The sequence below is a fragment of the Trachinotus anak genome, unplaced genomic scaffold, assembly GCF_046630095.1.
Source record: "Trachinotus anak isolate AG129_WGS33_773 ecotype Australia unplaced genomic scaffold, CSIRO_AGI_Tana_v1 ptg000005l, whole genome shotgun sequence".
NCBI classification, from domain to species: domain Eukaryota; kingdom Metazoa; phylum Chordata; class Actinopteri; order Carangiformes; family Carangidae; genus Trachinotus; species Trachinotus anak.
Genome location: NW_027273856.1, coordinates 8,693,915 through 8,707,890, shown reverse-complemented (window position 1 = coordinate 8,707,890; position 13,976 = coordinate 8,693,915). Strand labels below are relative to the sequence as shown.

The 13,976-nt window shown below is 38.4% G+C and overlaps 2 protein-coding genes across 2 annotated transcripts; one reads left to right on the top strand and one right to left on the bottom strand.

Moving 5' to 3' along the window:
* The first annotated feature begins 381 nt into the window (after positions 1 to 381).
* Positions 382 to 2,877, top strand: LOC139621576 (bolA-like protein 2). The gene is made up of 3 exons (XM_071478217.1): positions 382 to 691; positions 1,142 to 1,239; positions 2,622 to 2,877. Exons 1-3 carry the CDS (start codon positions 629 to 631, stop codon positions 2,719 to 2,721), a joined length of 261 nt encoding a protein of 86 aa, XP_071334318.1. The 5' UTR covers positions 382 to 628; the 3' UTR covers positions 2,722 to 2,877.
* Positions 2,878 to 5,448: 2,571 nt separating this feature from the next.
* On the bottom strand, positions 5,449 to 13,963 carry LOC139622221 (protein C-ets-1-like). The gene is given in 8 exon segments (XM_071479450.1): positions 5,449 to 8,245; positions 9,427 to 9,545; positions 9,652 to 9,876; positions 10,839 to 11,090; positions 11,346 to 11,417; positions 12,184 to 12,445; positions 12,448 to 12,605; positions 13,945 to 13,963. Coding segments are annotated over 8 exon segments (1,323 nt in total). The 3' UTR covers positions 5,449 to 8,029.
* Between the last annotated feature and the right edge of the window lie 13 nt (positions 13,964 to 13,976).

The window sequence follows — 13,976 nt, the reverse complement described above, 5'->3', positions numbered from 1 at the left end:
AAATATACTACCACAAAGAAACAGCCATAGTCGACTTCCTACTGATGTACGTACGTTCGTGTAAACAGTGTCTTTCGTAGTAGCCCACAAAGCTGCCTGATTAAATATGTTTTAAAATAATTGAATGTGCCTCGCTGCGAGGCTAACAACCTACTCACATCATATACAACAACTAATTCATATTGACATGTCGTAGAATGAATGAAAACGAAACATTTATTTTGCTTACACGAATTTCTATTAAAAAAATGTGTTTGTCTTTATATAAAGACCCCTATTATCATCATTCGCTACTTTAAAAAAGCTATACCGCAGCTGATTGGGCATAGTTTCCATACTGCAATGCAATTGGACATTTCTTCTGTCAGTTATGCGGTCAGTGACGCCCACCCATTCACACTCGGTGTCTGAAATTAGCGAGAACACCTTTAAATATACAACTTTTTAAATAATAAATTAAAATTCCAGTTTACAACTGTGCTGTAGCGGTGTTTTTAAGAAATATACCAATTTTACACTTAAAAAATACTATAGCACTTCCGGTGTCAGCCTCTCTCTCTCTCTGACCAGACTCTAGAAATCTATGAATTAGCTAGCTGTCTGTGTTAACGTTACACAGTCTGTAGATATGGCCATAACAGCGGATCACATCCGGGATAAACTCATTAAAGAGCTCGCAGCAGTGCATGTGGTAAGGTCCTCACTATTATTTGTTCCACATGTTCTAGATTAGTGTGTGTGCTGCAGTGAGTAGAAGCACACAAAGTCCATTCTCGACTGTTTCCCGTGCTTTCCTATTGTTTATCTAAGTAGAAACCTGGCAGAACGTAACTTAAACGTTTTATGAATGTTTCATACTCAGAGTAAGTCAGCACACAGCTCATTCACCGTCCTCCTATTTGCCTCCTGCTGCTGCCACCATGCAGCAGGGCCTCACACTGGCTGAGTATCTGTGGCACTTTCACAGCCTCTGCTGTTTGTTCCACCTGCCACAACGACCCTTTCACCCAAAAATTACACTTATATATTACTAATCTATTTCTCCAGGGGGACAAACACAATCACTGGACTGTCATCATGGCAACATATTCCTTGAATGAATGAAGTCTGCATTCGTGGACATTTATCTTGTCTTCCCCAGGATGTGGAGGATACGTCTCCTAACCGATGTGCTGCCAGCTTCAAGGTCCTGGTGGTGTCGCCCCAGTTTGAGGGTAAACAGCTGTTACAGAGACACAGGTATTCCACTCTGTGGGAATTATTTTCACGAATGCGCATTTGTTTGTGGCTCAAGTCTTTGGTGTCAGTCTAATTCAAACAGCATTAAAGAAGGACCATGCATGGCTTAGATTTGTGTTTTTATTCACTGGGACAGAGCAGAACTGTGTCACTGTAGCTTACATATTATTATGATGGTTGATTATATAACAGCTGTGCTACACGACACACATAATATCAGTGTGGTACAGAGTGAGTCTGTTACAGCAGGTAGTAAAACAGTCTGAGCATCACTTAACAAAACCACTGAATCAGTGCACATCAGCACAGTCGCAGACACCATGAGCCCCTGCTGCTGAACTGAAGTCAACTGAACTTTATAACAGCATTACATAACATAACCATCACATAACATACATGACATTATACAACATGATCCTGCCTTTTTAGACCACTTTACTTTTTCACACATTATTCACAGCAGTTGGGCAAGGTTGGATGTAGTGACATTTTCTAAAACTCCCAACACATGAGGCTGTAGTCAGGGTTTTAGAAATACTTCTCATGTCATGGTGATGAGTCTTATAACACCTCCAACAACCCCACCCAGCCAAGAAGTGTTTGACCAGCCACCAACCAAACTCTGACCAAAAATAAAATCAATACAATTTTACTTTTTATTCATTCAATCAGTCCAATTGTGTTCTTTATATATATGTATCCGATCTCCCCACATTATGGTCTAAATGTCTCTCTACACTGACAGATGTGTAATTCTGGTGGACAATGTTAAATCCCAATATTAAGTCAAATTTTCAATTAAAAAAATATTAGAATTAGCCTCATAACAAACCTCAACATGTGTAATATATATATGTGTGTGTGTGTGTGTGTGTGTGTGTGTGTGTGTGTTGATCAGTGAACATTGTCACCCTAGTGTATCCTTAATTAAACACACTTTCTCTGCCTTCTTAGATCACTGTCATCATTTATCACTTATTATCTGCTGCTGTTGAAATAAAGGAGAAATGATCCCAAAATATTTAGTTCACCAGGAAACACTGGAAACTGCCCCCTGTGATATCATACATCAAGACATTCGGACCGGGCTGTATCGAGATATTAAATCTTGGATATTACCCAGGACTACTTTGTTCATACCTTTCATTTCCAACTTATTCCCCCCCCTCCTTGTGTGCCAGGTGCTCCTTCTGTAAATGTCCTGTCACATCTGAATAAAGTTGTAAGGAACATTTCCACACAGTGTCTGAATGACAGAAACGTCACTTTAACAGACATGTGAAGTGTGTGGATGTGTGGACCTGTCAGACATGAGCAGATTGTTCCTCCTGCTGTTACCGCCGTACACGTGTAAACTCCACACCTGTGTCATGTGTTGTCAGGATGGTGAATACCTGCCTGGCTGAGGAGCTGAAGGAGATCCACGCTTTCGAACAGAAGACTCTCACACCAGAGCAGTGGGAGAAACAGAAGTCCCAGTGACACACACACACACACTGTATCACCCTCACATCAGTTTACAACACCTACTATAAAACAGGCCTTATATCTCTGTTCTATGAAGAAAACAGACGGGCACTGTCTGTAAATCAGTAACATGGATTTAAATTCTTCTGGCAATAAAACATGTTGATGATGTTTTGTCTTTGTTGTTTTTTCCAACAATCTTCTAATGTGGTTTCAGACTCATGGACATGGATCTTTTACTTTTACTTTTCTGACTCCAGCTCATCTCAGGAAGCAGATAATTCAATTTCCACAACTGTTGAACTTCTCCTGTTAAACTCTCACTGATCTGTTGAACAGTCTGTAACTGGTGCATCAGGACAGGAAGTGATTATCAAAGAGCAGTTGTTTCATATGTGAAATGATGAATAAAAACAATGTATCTAAAATGGTAATAGGACCATCATCAAGCTTAGACAAAACAGTTCATATAAATGAAATGAGCTCAGTATGATTCGGATGATTAAACCTGAGACTTGTTGTTCTCAACACTCACAAGGCACCTTTGAGTCTAAAAACTTAGCCATACTAATCTAATAATCTGTTACTGAATCATGAGAAAGTTTCAGAGCTACAGAGACAGGTTGTCACCGTAACCGTAGTAACTCACTCTCACACCTGTCTACATGCACACAGCAGGAGAGGAGCATCATGGGAATAAGTGAGCTCCAATAACAGATTGACAGATATCCCTCAATTTCAAATGACAAATTTAAACTTAAGCCAAAACCTTTTGTCCATCGTCGGCCTGTAGGGGCCACTATCATGGTTTCAGTCTGATATCAGGTTCCTGTGGGTTTTATATCAGCTGACACACAGACCTGAGATCAAGGCAACAACATGCGAAAACTGACCAGTGAATATAAATGAGACTGATTTACATTTAATATACATAACACACGCAGTCTGTTCCGTGTGTGTGTGTGCGTGTGTGTGTTTAAGTGTAGTGAAGCCTCACACAAAGCTCAGAGGCGTTAAGAGCAGGCGGGCCCCCTCCTGTGTGGAGCTCAGGGCCACACATCACAGCTGTGTGTTGGATCAATCTGTAGTGTTTTCAGGGCTCAGCTCAGCTGGTTTGTATATTTGGTGACCTTTGATTTTTACATAGAATAAATATTTTTTCATTAACATTGTATATCATGAATTATATCTGTATTTTTTAAATGATTATAGTATACTGTTTGTATTCTATGTTATTCTTATATATTACTAAATCACGTGTGTGCAGTAGATTCTGTATCTATTAAAATACTGTATTTATCATTTCTATTTAAACCTATTTAGTTAATGTTTACAGTAGATGTGTTTAGCTTTTGAATATCTATCAAAGTGAAAAGAGAATTTTAGAAATGTTTGCAAATTCATTAAAAAGGAAAAACTGAAACATTGACATATCTCTAATATGAGTTCTGGCAGACTATGAAAGTACAGTGACAGGTTCACACAGATGGAGACTTGAGAACCACTGTACTTTTCCTGAGCAGCCACGCTCTTCATGTCTTATGGTTAATTCCATCTGACAATATATACACATTTTTCTGAAAATGACACATCCACTTAGTGTATGACAATAACAATCTGAGTCATAATCAACCTGAGTTTAGTATTTATACATCTGACAGCAGAGGAAAACACAAGTCAACTCGAAATGTAATTATATATATTTTTTATTTTTGTCATTATTGCATATTTATTGCTAATCATCTGTTAAAGTTCATTTTCTGTCCAACATACTGTAGGTTTGTGATCTGTCGAACCAGTAAAGATCAGTTGAATCTCAGTTTATGTCATCTTCATCTGACAGAGCAGCAGCTGAGTGTGTGCCTTTCTCAGGAGCTTTCAGCTGCATCTCACAGTCTTCATCAGTTAATGGAGTTTAGTGTGTAGGCGCTTGGGTCCTGTGATGAAGATGAAGCCCTGTCTCTCATCAGAGATGCTCTCCTGGATCTGGACTCAGAGATCAGCCCCGGAACCTTTGACTGTATCCCTGTCATAGATAAAGATGTGTTTTGTTGACACCTTCAGGCTTCAACATGTCAGAGTGTCAGCGTGAAAAATGATGAAAATGGCTGAATGCTGATGTTATTTCATCTGTCAGTGAACAGAGACAGACACAGAGTGTGTGAGGATTACTTCCAGCACTTACACTCCCGAGGCCCCGCTAATGGAAGAGCCGACGTAGGGGAGAGTGTGTGTGTGTGTGTGTATGTGTGTGTGTGTGTGTGTGTGTGTTCAGCTCGTCTCTTCTCAGGGCTGGAGGATACAACATTAACCTTGTAATTTATATCACAGCAGATTCACACTTATTATGTCCGAGGTTTTCTGATCTGTGTCAGGACACACAGAGTTTTTCATGTACTTGTAGTGTCTTGGAACAATAACATCTCCACATAAAGGACAGTGTGTGATCAGTAGAAGCTAGAAAACATATTACTCCCTGGCCTGTTGATAGTTAAATAAAGCAACATTTTATCATCATTTATTTCTGATCTAATCTTAGAAATATCCAAAGGTCACAAATGGACCAGTGAAGTGCTGCTGGAGGTTTCCTGGATACTTCTGTCAACACTAGGATCTGGTGCTGGAAATGAATTAAGTACATTTAATCAAGATCTGTATTTAAGTACAGTGTTGAGGTACTTGTACTTTACTTAGGTATTTATATTTTATCAGAGACGACCAAACATATCAGCATTTTAAATGTTATATTTAAACTTTAATAATTATTCTCTTCTAATTTTAATTTTTCTGATTTTTTTTTGTCTCTGGGCAGAGTAAAGGTCAGCTGCCTCACTCAGACGGCCTGTTTGTTTAGAGAGTGGCAGATGAATTAACCATCACTGCCCTCGACCTGGTGGCTCTGATACTCACAGGTCACCACTGCATTTTGTTCTGTTTTATACTTCTAAGTCATTAAAAGAGAGCATATACAGCCTACTATTTTAACCCAGAGGCTGCCAACCATCAAGACTAGTGACTCCTTATAATAAAGCAGCGTCTACCTGTGGCTCCACCTTCATTTAAAACAGTTTGAGGTCAGATTATCTAGTATTTCACATTAAAAGCAAAGATTAGAGAAACATCCAGAAACTGAAAACAGAATAATAATAAAAAACTCGTAGAAATTAGTTTAATTCTTCTTTCCTCTTTCATTAGTCATCTCATGACCCCCAGATTCGTCTGGAGACCCTGTGGAGGGGCCCGACCCCTGGGTCAGAAACACCTGGACTAAACTGGTTTAGTCTTTCTCAACCAGCTACAACAGTAAAATACTCACTGATGCATCAGTCTTAATAATCTATGGAGGTTTTACTCCATAATGAGTACTTTTACTTCTGACACTTTAAACACATACCTCTGTACCTTAAATGACCTTACCTTATATACTGTAGGTTAATTGGTACAGCATCAGCCCCATCAGCCCCAGTACAGCTGAAATTGTTGGCTAATTTAGATCTGACCTGATTACCAAATACCCATGTGTGTTTACAGCAGAATAATCCAGCTATGGAGACAACACAGGGTCGGACTGAGAGGAGCCATGTTTAGATCCACAGGAGCAGAAATGAATCCCCTGCTGGGACGAATCAGAAGGTAACAAATCAATAAACAAGCCTCGGTGTCCGAGATGTTAAATTAGAGCGCTTGATTTCTCTGCAGGAGCTGGTGATTCCAGTCACCCACACACCTTCTACACACACGCAGTGAAGTGAGAGGCTCAGACAGAGTTGGCTGAGCAAGCATGAATACATCAATTAGTTTCCATTAGTCCAAGCAGCAGCTGATCTCTGGTAAAACGCCCCCTGGCAGGGACTCACTCAGACTGGATCTTTGTGTTCCCCACCAGGACCAGATGATTCATCTTATGTTAGTTTCTCAGCTCAGAGTGCAGTTTGTCCACCTCTTGGCTTGTGATGTGGTTTAAACAAACCATCTGTGTCCCCATGATTGGACAGGTTGTGTTAAGACAGAAAATAACAGTGAAAAAAAATATATATATATACATATGTCCAGTGAAAAATGAATATGGCTCAGTTTCAACAAGGTGCAAATGGCCAATTACCACATTATGATGAAGGAAATTGACGGTAACACATTATTTTACAGGTCCATCATTAACAAATCATTTACAAATCATTTACCCAAAAGGTTTTTTCAGTTTAATTTGGTGCTAAATAGTGAAAGCAATGAAAGCAATGTAAGCTAATATTCACAAATATTCAGTGTTTATTCATTTATTATTGGACTATGTTGAATGTATAAGTTATGCTAGCAAGTAATTGGAAGTGATTAATAAGAAACTGTTAAAATTGTGTATATTTTTCCTAAAATTACCAACAAATTTCAAACTAGTCTGAAATGATGGAGCCATAAAATTAAGTATTTGTAAAATGATTCATGATGAAATGGTAAAATTCCTGAATCCTGTTTTATCAAAATTTAACATCTTGATACAGTACAGCAAAATATTGCAATATACAAAATTATCGTATAGTGTTTTTTTTTTTTTTGTTTGTTTGTTTGTTATTTAAATAAATATGAAAAATATTATATATGGTGGGAAATATCAAGCCTGATGTCATCAGTACCTGGAACAACATGCTGGTCTGATCACCTGATTGAACCCCACACTGTGCAGAAGTGAAATTAACATCAGAAGCAAAAACTGAACAAACAAAACAATGGTGGAAACTGATAAAAAGTCATTCTATTACAAGGCTTAGCTGCTGTTATACAGTTGGATCAGTGCACCTTCTGCTACCAATAGAACATATCCATGCATTGTATGGAAAGCCAGGAGGGCCAAAAACACATGAAGCTGACACCTGAAGTCACATGTTGTCAACCAATTATTTGCATGTAAACAAGATGTAATGTTTTTTTCTAGTTTTTTTATTGCTTTTTTACTATATCTACTCTCTCTAATTGTTTTTATTTATATTGAGATGTATTGTATGTCTGTTTTTATCTGGCTTTCTGTGGTTATATTGTTTTATGTTGGCTCCTAAATAAATACATAGATAAAGTTCTTCTTTTTATTTTTATTTTCATTATTATAATTAATATTATTTGTATTGAAATAAGTGGCATCCATGACTTTGCTGAGTTTTATTGATTGACAGTGACACAGGAACTGCTACATGTCATCACACATGTGCACACACCTCCACACTGTGTGTCACCAGCAGGCCTCAGCTGGACTCTTCTCATAAATACTGAGTAATAAATGGAAGGGTCCCATATAAAAAAGTGTCTCCTTGCTCCTCTGTCCATGTTTGTTGAATCACTGGTGACTCTTGCCACTGATGTCCAACATAGCGTGCAACTCTCCGGGCTCATATCCCAGCAGCCCTTGCAGGTTGCAGACAAAACGGTAGACGTAGCGTTTGCCGGCTGTCTTGCGGATGATGTTTTTGTCATAGTAGTAGCGCAGACCGCGACTCAGCTTCTCGTAGTTCATCTTGGGTTTGTTCTTCCTCCGACCCCACAGCAGCGCCACCTGGAGACAAAGCTACATCTTAACACCAGGGGGTGAAAACAGGGGCCAAAGAGAGCGACAGGCCTCGTACACCCTTTACTTCCTGATCTGACACTGATATGATGATTAACAATATTGGATGTAAACATTTTAATGTTTCACCATTATTACGTGGTAACAGCAGTCACCAGAGTCATTGATTTATTGGATTAGGAAAATTAAAAACATGATATTGTATTTTGATTGGAGACCGTTTTATAAAATGTATAAAATTTAAAGCCTGGGATCATGACAACAGTAAACTGCCCCTGGTCACTCTGGGAAGTAAATCTCAAAGGAGTTTTAAATCGAAAGCACCGGGCTGGGACTGGTCAGGTGCTGGTCTGGTGCAAGAAAGAACTGATGAAGCCTCTTGGATGAGAGGTGAAACGTCTTCCTAGACAAATAACCAAGTCCAGTTGCTTTCGATTTAAAACTCCTTTGAGATACTATGACCTGGACAAATGAGAATATTCACAGGCTCTGGGAAGTAAAATATCAGCCCAACAAGTGTAGTCTGGCTACGAGGCAGGTCCTGGACCTGGTCCTGGTCCTGGTATGTACGATCAGTAATTCATCATGATACTAATAAGATAACTACATGTCACCTCCTGGCTCTGGTAAGGGGGGCAGAGGTGACTAATTATTGATTCCTGGGGGAAATTCTGACTGAGCTCAGTTTTCCCCTGTCTCCAGTCACTTTGCTAAGCTAGGCTAAACACATCCTGGATTTATCTAAACCTGATATCAATCTTTACCTGACTAACTTCAACCTGTAGTCTGATTTAGCTCTGAGCTCTTCTACAGAAGCCTTTCCTCTGACAGAGTTAGTGACAGTTTGTAGAAACACAGCGAGGCTGTAAAGGTGGACTGGTGAGGAGATCGGTTTCATGTTGGACTGATGACGTTTAACGTCCCAACAACCTCTGTCGTCTTTTTTTAACAGACAGAGAAGCTTCAAGAATCAGGACTGAGGGATTTACTGACAGATTTTGTCAGAGAATCAAACCTGCAAATGTCTTGAGCTGCTGTTAACACAGAGCTGATTTCAGTCATCAAGCAGAAACCCAGAGACTTCAGGACGAGGGAACAGGAAGTGCTGAAATGTTAATTCATTTCTGGGTTTTAGGACTCACTCCTTCGAACCCACAGGTGTTGTGTACCTCATCAGGGTCTGTGAGTTTGAACTCCCACCCATCTCCTGTCCAGCTTATACATGACTGACAGCTGCGGTCTGTCAGAAGCTCCAGGAGAAACTGCCACAGCTGAATGGGACCACTTCCTGTTGAAACAATCAGCATCAACACCTGCTGGATAGATCCACTACTGACATCAATCTATATAGAGTTTAAAAACCTTATCGATTATCTCCTTTCACCAGCACTCACCAGTGTAACCAGCGAGGATGGCTGCTGGTATCACAGCTCTGCCCAGATTTGTTTTGTTGCCTACGTATTCTTTGAAGCTCATGTGTGGCTGAGGTAAAACAAAAGCGTCTTCAGACATGGTCTCTTCCAGGACTGGGTCTAAATCCTGGAGTGGAGCAGTCCACGATAGAGAGCCCATGTTGTCAGAGTCGTCACTGTGAGCAACCTCTACCTCTGAGTCCGTCTCTACAGGTACAGAGGAGTAAAGCAGCTGTGTAAGAACAGGGGGCTCTCGCTGGTGAACAAACCATGGTGGTTTGGTACATTTTGTTGCAAATCCAGCAGACACAGAGCAACATAGTGTTTCACATTTCATGTTTGTCTCCACCTGACAAATGTAGGTCAAATATTTTTCTTTTCTATCTCTGTGTTTGGTCTCCTCCAGCTCCTAAGGGAAATATCTGGCTCTTCAGTTGCTGAATAACCAGCTGCTCTGAATGTGCCTGGCTGAAGTAAACCAAAACAATGAACAATGAACTAAAAGAGGCTAAAAAAACTCAGTAGAGTTGAGGAGAACTGCTGGAGAATCTGGGTTTTATTATAATCTTGGGTTCATCAGTACTAGTCACTTACTATTTCTTTGGTAGATCATGAAAACTGATGAGAACAAGGACTTTGAATTACAGATAATAATAAGATAATAACAGAGATATTCTGCTGTTAATTTCCACATGTAATTTTGTTCTGAGAATCATAAATTAAATTCCACTCATCAGAAATCTCAAACCTGATTAAATGAAACATGGTCAGATCTCTCCAAAGGTAAATGAGTAAATGAATAATTTTTTTTGTAATGTTGGTGAACCAGCTTACACATTCAGGTAACATTAAAACATGTCTCCAGCCTTCACAGTAATTATTCTGTCATTTCATTTGTGTCACATATAAAAAACTAGAGACCATCAATGGAGCCATCAACATGTTGATGGTCGGACCTGTGAGAACTCAGGTATTACTACGTTATTACAAGTACTCAGTGGGTATTACTACATTATTACATCAGTTCTCAGTAGTCATGGGTCAGACCACACCCACCTGTGAAGTTTGATGACTGTATCTTTTACTCTTGTGACTCTATCATGGTGACAATGTCTGACAAAATATAATAATAATAATATAATAATCGGTTTTGAATATGGTCCTTTTACCTCCATTTCCTCCTGCTTCCTGACACAGAGCAGGAGAGCCCATGTTCCTGCTGGGATCCTCTGTTTTGATCAGGTAGTAGTCGTGATGCTGCACAGTCACAGGCTCCAGACTGTGGAGCTCCGTCCTCTCCGTGGGATGATACTGAACATGGTAACTGTGTCTGTCGGAATGCTGGACACAGTCTGAGAAGTTCTCTGAGTCAATGAAGATAAAGGAATCATGGATTCTCTCTCTGCCCGTCTCCATCAGTGCTGTACCACTGGTAATGTACTCTTACACTGTTCATTCAGTTTAGCTTTGCACATTACATACTGTGAATCACATCAGTTTTGTTCATACGTTCTACCTCACACATTTGCATTTCATTAGCAACTATAGCAAAGACATTTCTCTGATTCTGAGTCTTAATAACCTTATAACAAGTTACAACGTGGTAATTAAACATAATAGTGATAATAAAGATAATTACAATTATGAAAGGATATAGAAGACACATTATTACTCACCTTTGAACTGAAGCTGGCAGTAAGATGGAGCCGTGCAGGTTGGTAATGAAGAACTGCAGTCAGATTCATTCTCTGCAGAGTTCAATTCAAATCACAATATCGATAACATTGTGTTATTATCGTGTTATTATTGTGTTATTTTTCTATGATCATTGACTTAAACAAAGAGGGATTTATACTTATGTAATGAAGAAGATATGTTCATGAACCTGTAGGTCCTCATGTGCTCATATGTCTACTTCACATATCTACATATACATGATACACAGTATGAAACAAAAACATTTGTCTACATATCAGAACCTGGTCTGAAATATTTAGTATAAATCACCTTTGAGTGTCATACACCCGCAAAACAAATGACAGATTCATAAAAATTCAATGTCGTGCACGTTGTCAGGCACATCAGCAAAGATAAACTAGATTGGTTAAAAAATTTCTGTTTGTGATAATTCACAGAAATTGAAATGTGTAGATTTAAAACTCTAGAGATATTACAATGTATTTTTTGAAATTGATACTTGAAAAATATCAGTATATCAGTATCAGACATCTGCAGCCCTGTGTGGAGTCATAACTGCAAGGTTCAGAAAGATCCTTCTGTTGTTTAACGTCTTGTGATTATTATTGTCAAAGTTTAATATTACTTTAACTTCACCTCCTTGAATATGGAGATTTTAAAATTAGATGTATGTATTTTAAGAAAACTACAAGTGCCTCAATTACGCTTTCACAAACTAAAAGTCGTGTTGAAACTGTGACTGTGCTTTAATAAACAGAATAATTAAAAGACAATATTTTAATAAGAATGTGAGTTTCGGTTGACAGATGTGTTTACCTCTCCTCATGGTCTCCAGATGTTCCCACAGGATCTCCCCTGCGGTGCAGTCCGACATCAGGCCCAGGAAAGCATCTCGGTCCAGGCCACATAGCTCGCTGCCCTGCAGGCCTCTCAGGTCCGAGCCCAGGCAGTGGAGGCTGAACTCAGCCTGGCACCAGTCCAGCCAGTGGTTCACCTCCCACTCAGACCACAGGGTGGGATCTGGGTACAGACATAAATACATGCATCTACATAAAGCACTGCTCCCCAGCCTCTTCACCTCCTCTAACAGAAGCTCCAGCTCCTGAAACAATCCGTACCCTGTGGAAAGTGACGGTTGATTCTCTCCTGGGTGAAACCAGCAAAACTGGCCTTCACTGCCTGGCTGAGGACTTCCTTACTGGTGGGGGTGAGAGGAGGGACATCCAGGGAGTCCAGCTCTGGGACACATCAAATATCAAGACCTTTATGTGACGGCTCTTTTCATTTTCACATCATAAACTAAAGAGCATATTTTTAAGACTGTGATGAAGCTGTTGACAGAGATAAAATAATTTTTTATGTTTATTAATTTGTCAACAGCTGTAGGTGAAGTGTGTCTGATGTTGGCTATTAATATATGGTCAGTAATTAACAAAACAATGTAACACAGTTGTAAATATATGAAATATGAAGGATTGTTGACTATTGTGATGATTGACTCCTCTGTTTGTGCCTTTTATGTTGAACTGTCTCCTCAAAACCATCTGATTTTTTATAAAGTTTTTATAAAATATGCACACATTTGAATAGTTCATGAGTTTTCCCTGAAATATTTTAATGTATTGACTGTACATAAACTCGTTATGATGACATACGCAGTTTATGAGTCATTATGAGTCACATAATACATTTAAGTCACATAGAAGCACATTCAGTCTGACTGGATTTATAAAACAGCAGCTGTTTACAGTACAAATGATTAGTACTCAGTTTATGATATTATAATTATATAAGGTATACTGATTATTGTTATATATATATATAGATAATAATACATGTAATAATAATACATTAGTTACAGGTGTTGACAAATATATGAATAAACCCTTAAATCTGCTTACAACTGCATTATAGTCTTTTAAAAAAAAAAACAGTTGTTCTATGTTTATATGTTTAACTATTCAGACTAAACTATCACTACCCCAACATTTCAACTCATTATCTGGTTATTTATCTTTTGTGCTGCTGCTTCTTGTCTCAACTCTTAATCTCAATTTTAATTTATTTTGTCATCTAGTATTTTTATTTTATTTCATTCTATATTTCTTATTTTACTTTATCTTTTTATTTTTCATTTTATTTTAATCATTGTTGGTTTCTAGAGGGCACCAATCATAATTGTGTCGTAGACAACAATGAGAAATAAAGTGTCTTAAGTCCTGAATCTTGCTGATAAATGATGACATTTAAAACTAAGTGTTGTGATATACAGTTCATAAATACAGTACAGTGTAATGAATGACAATCTGAAGTGTTTTAAAACTCACATCTAATTGATAAACACATTAATAAACACTTTAAAATGTCCTTTTAAATACATGATAGTGTGTTATGGATTAAATTATAGTTATAAATAATTTATAATTTTAAAGGTTTATATATTACTTGTAAAGTTTTACTATAACATCTGTTAAACCTTCAGTCAGTTTCAGTATCAATTAAAGAACAATCAGTCAATTGTCAATAATCCCAGTGTTGATTAACCCCAGTGAACAGATTCAGATGAAGGAGTCTTACCGTAGGTAGTGGAGTCCATCCCAGTGTGTGAG

Excerpts from the sequence above, each read along its gene's own strand:
- LOC139621576 (XM_071478217.1), top strand. The coding sequence starts at position 629 with ATGGCCATAACAGCGGATCACATCCGGGATAAACTCATTAAAGAGCTC. Across the intron at positions 692-1,141 it reads AGCTCGCAGCAGTGCATGTG|GATGTGGAGGATACGTCTCC; the intron begins GTAAGGTCCTCA and ends TGTCTTCCCCAG. Across the intron at positions 1,240-2,621 it reads CAGCTGTTACAGAGACACAG|GATGGTGAATACCTGCCTGG; the intron begins GTATTCCACTCT and ends ATGTGTTGTCAG.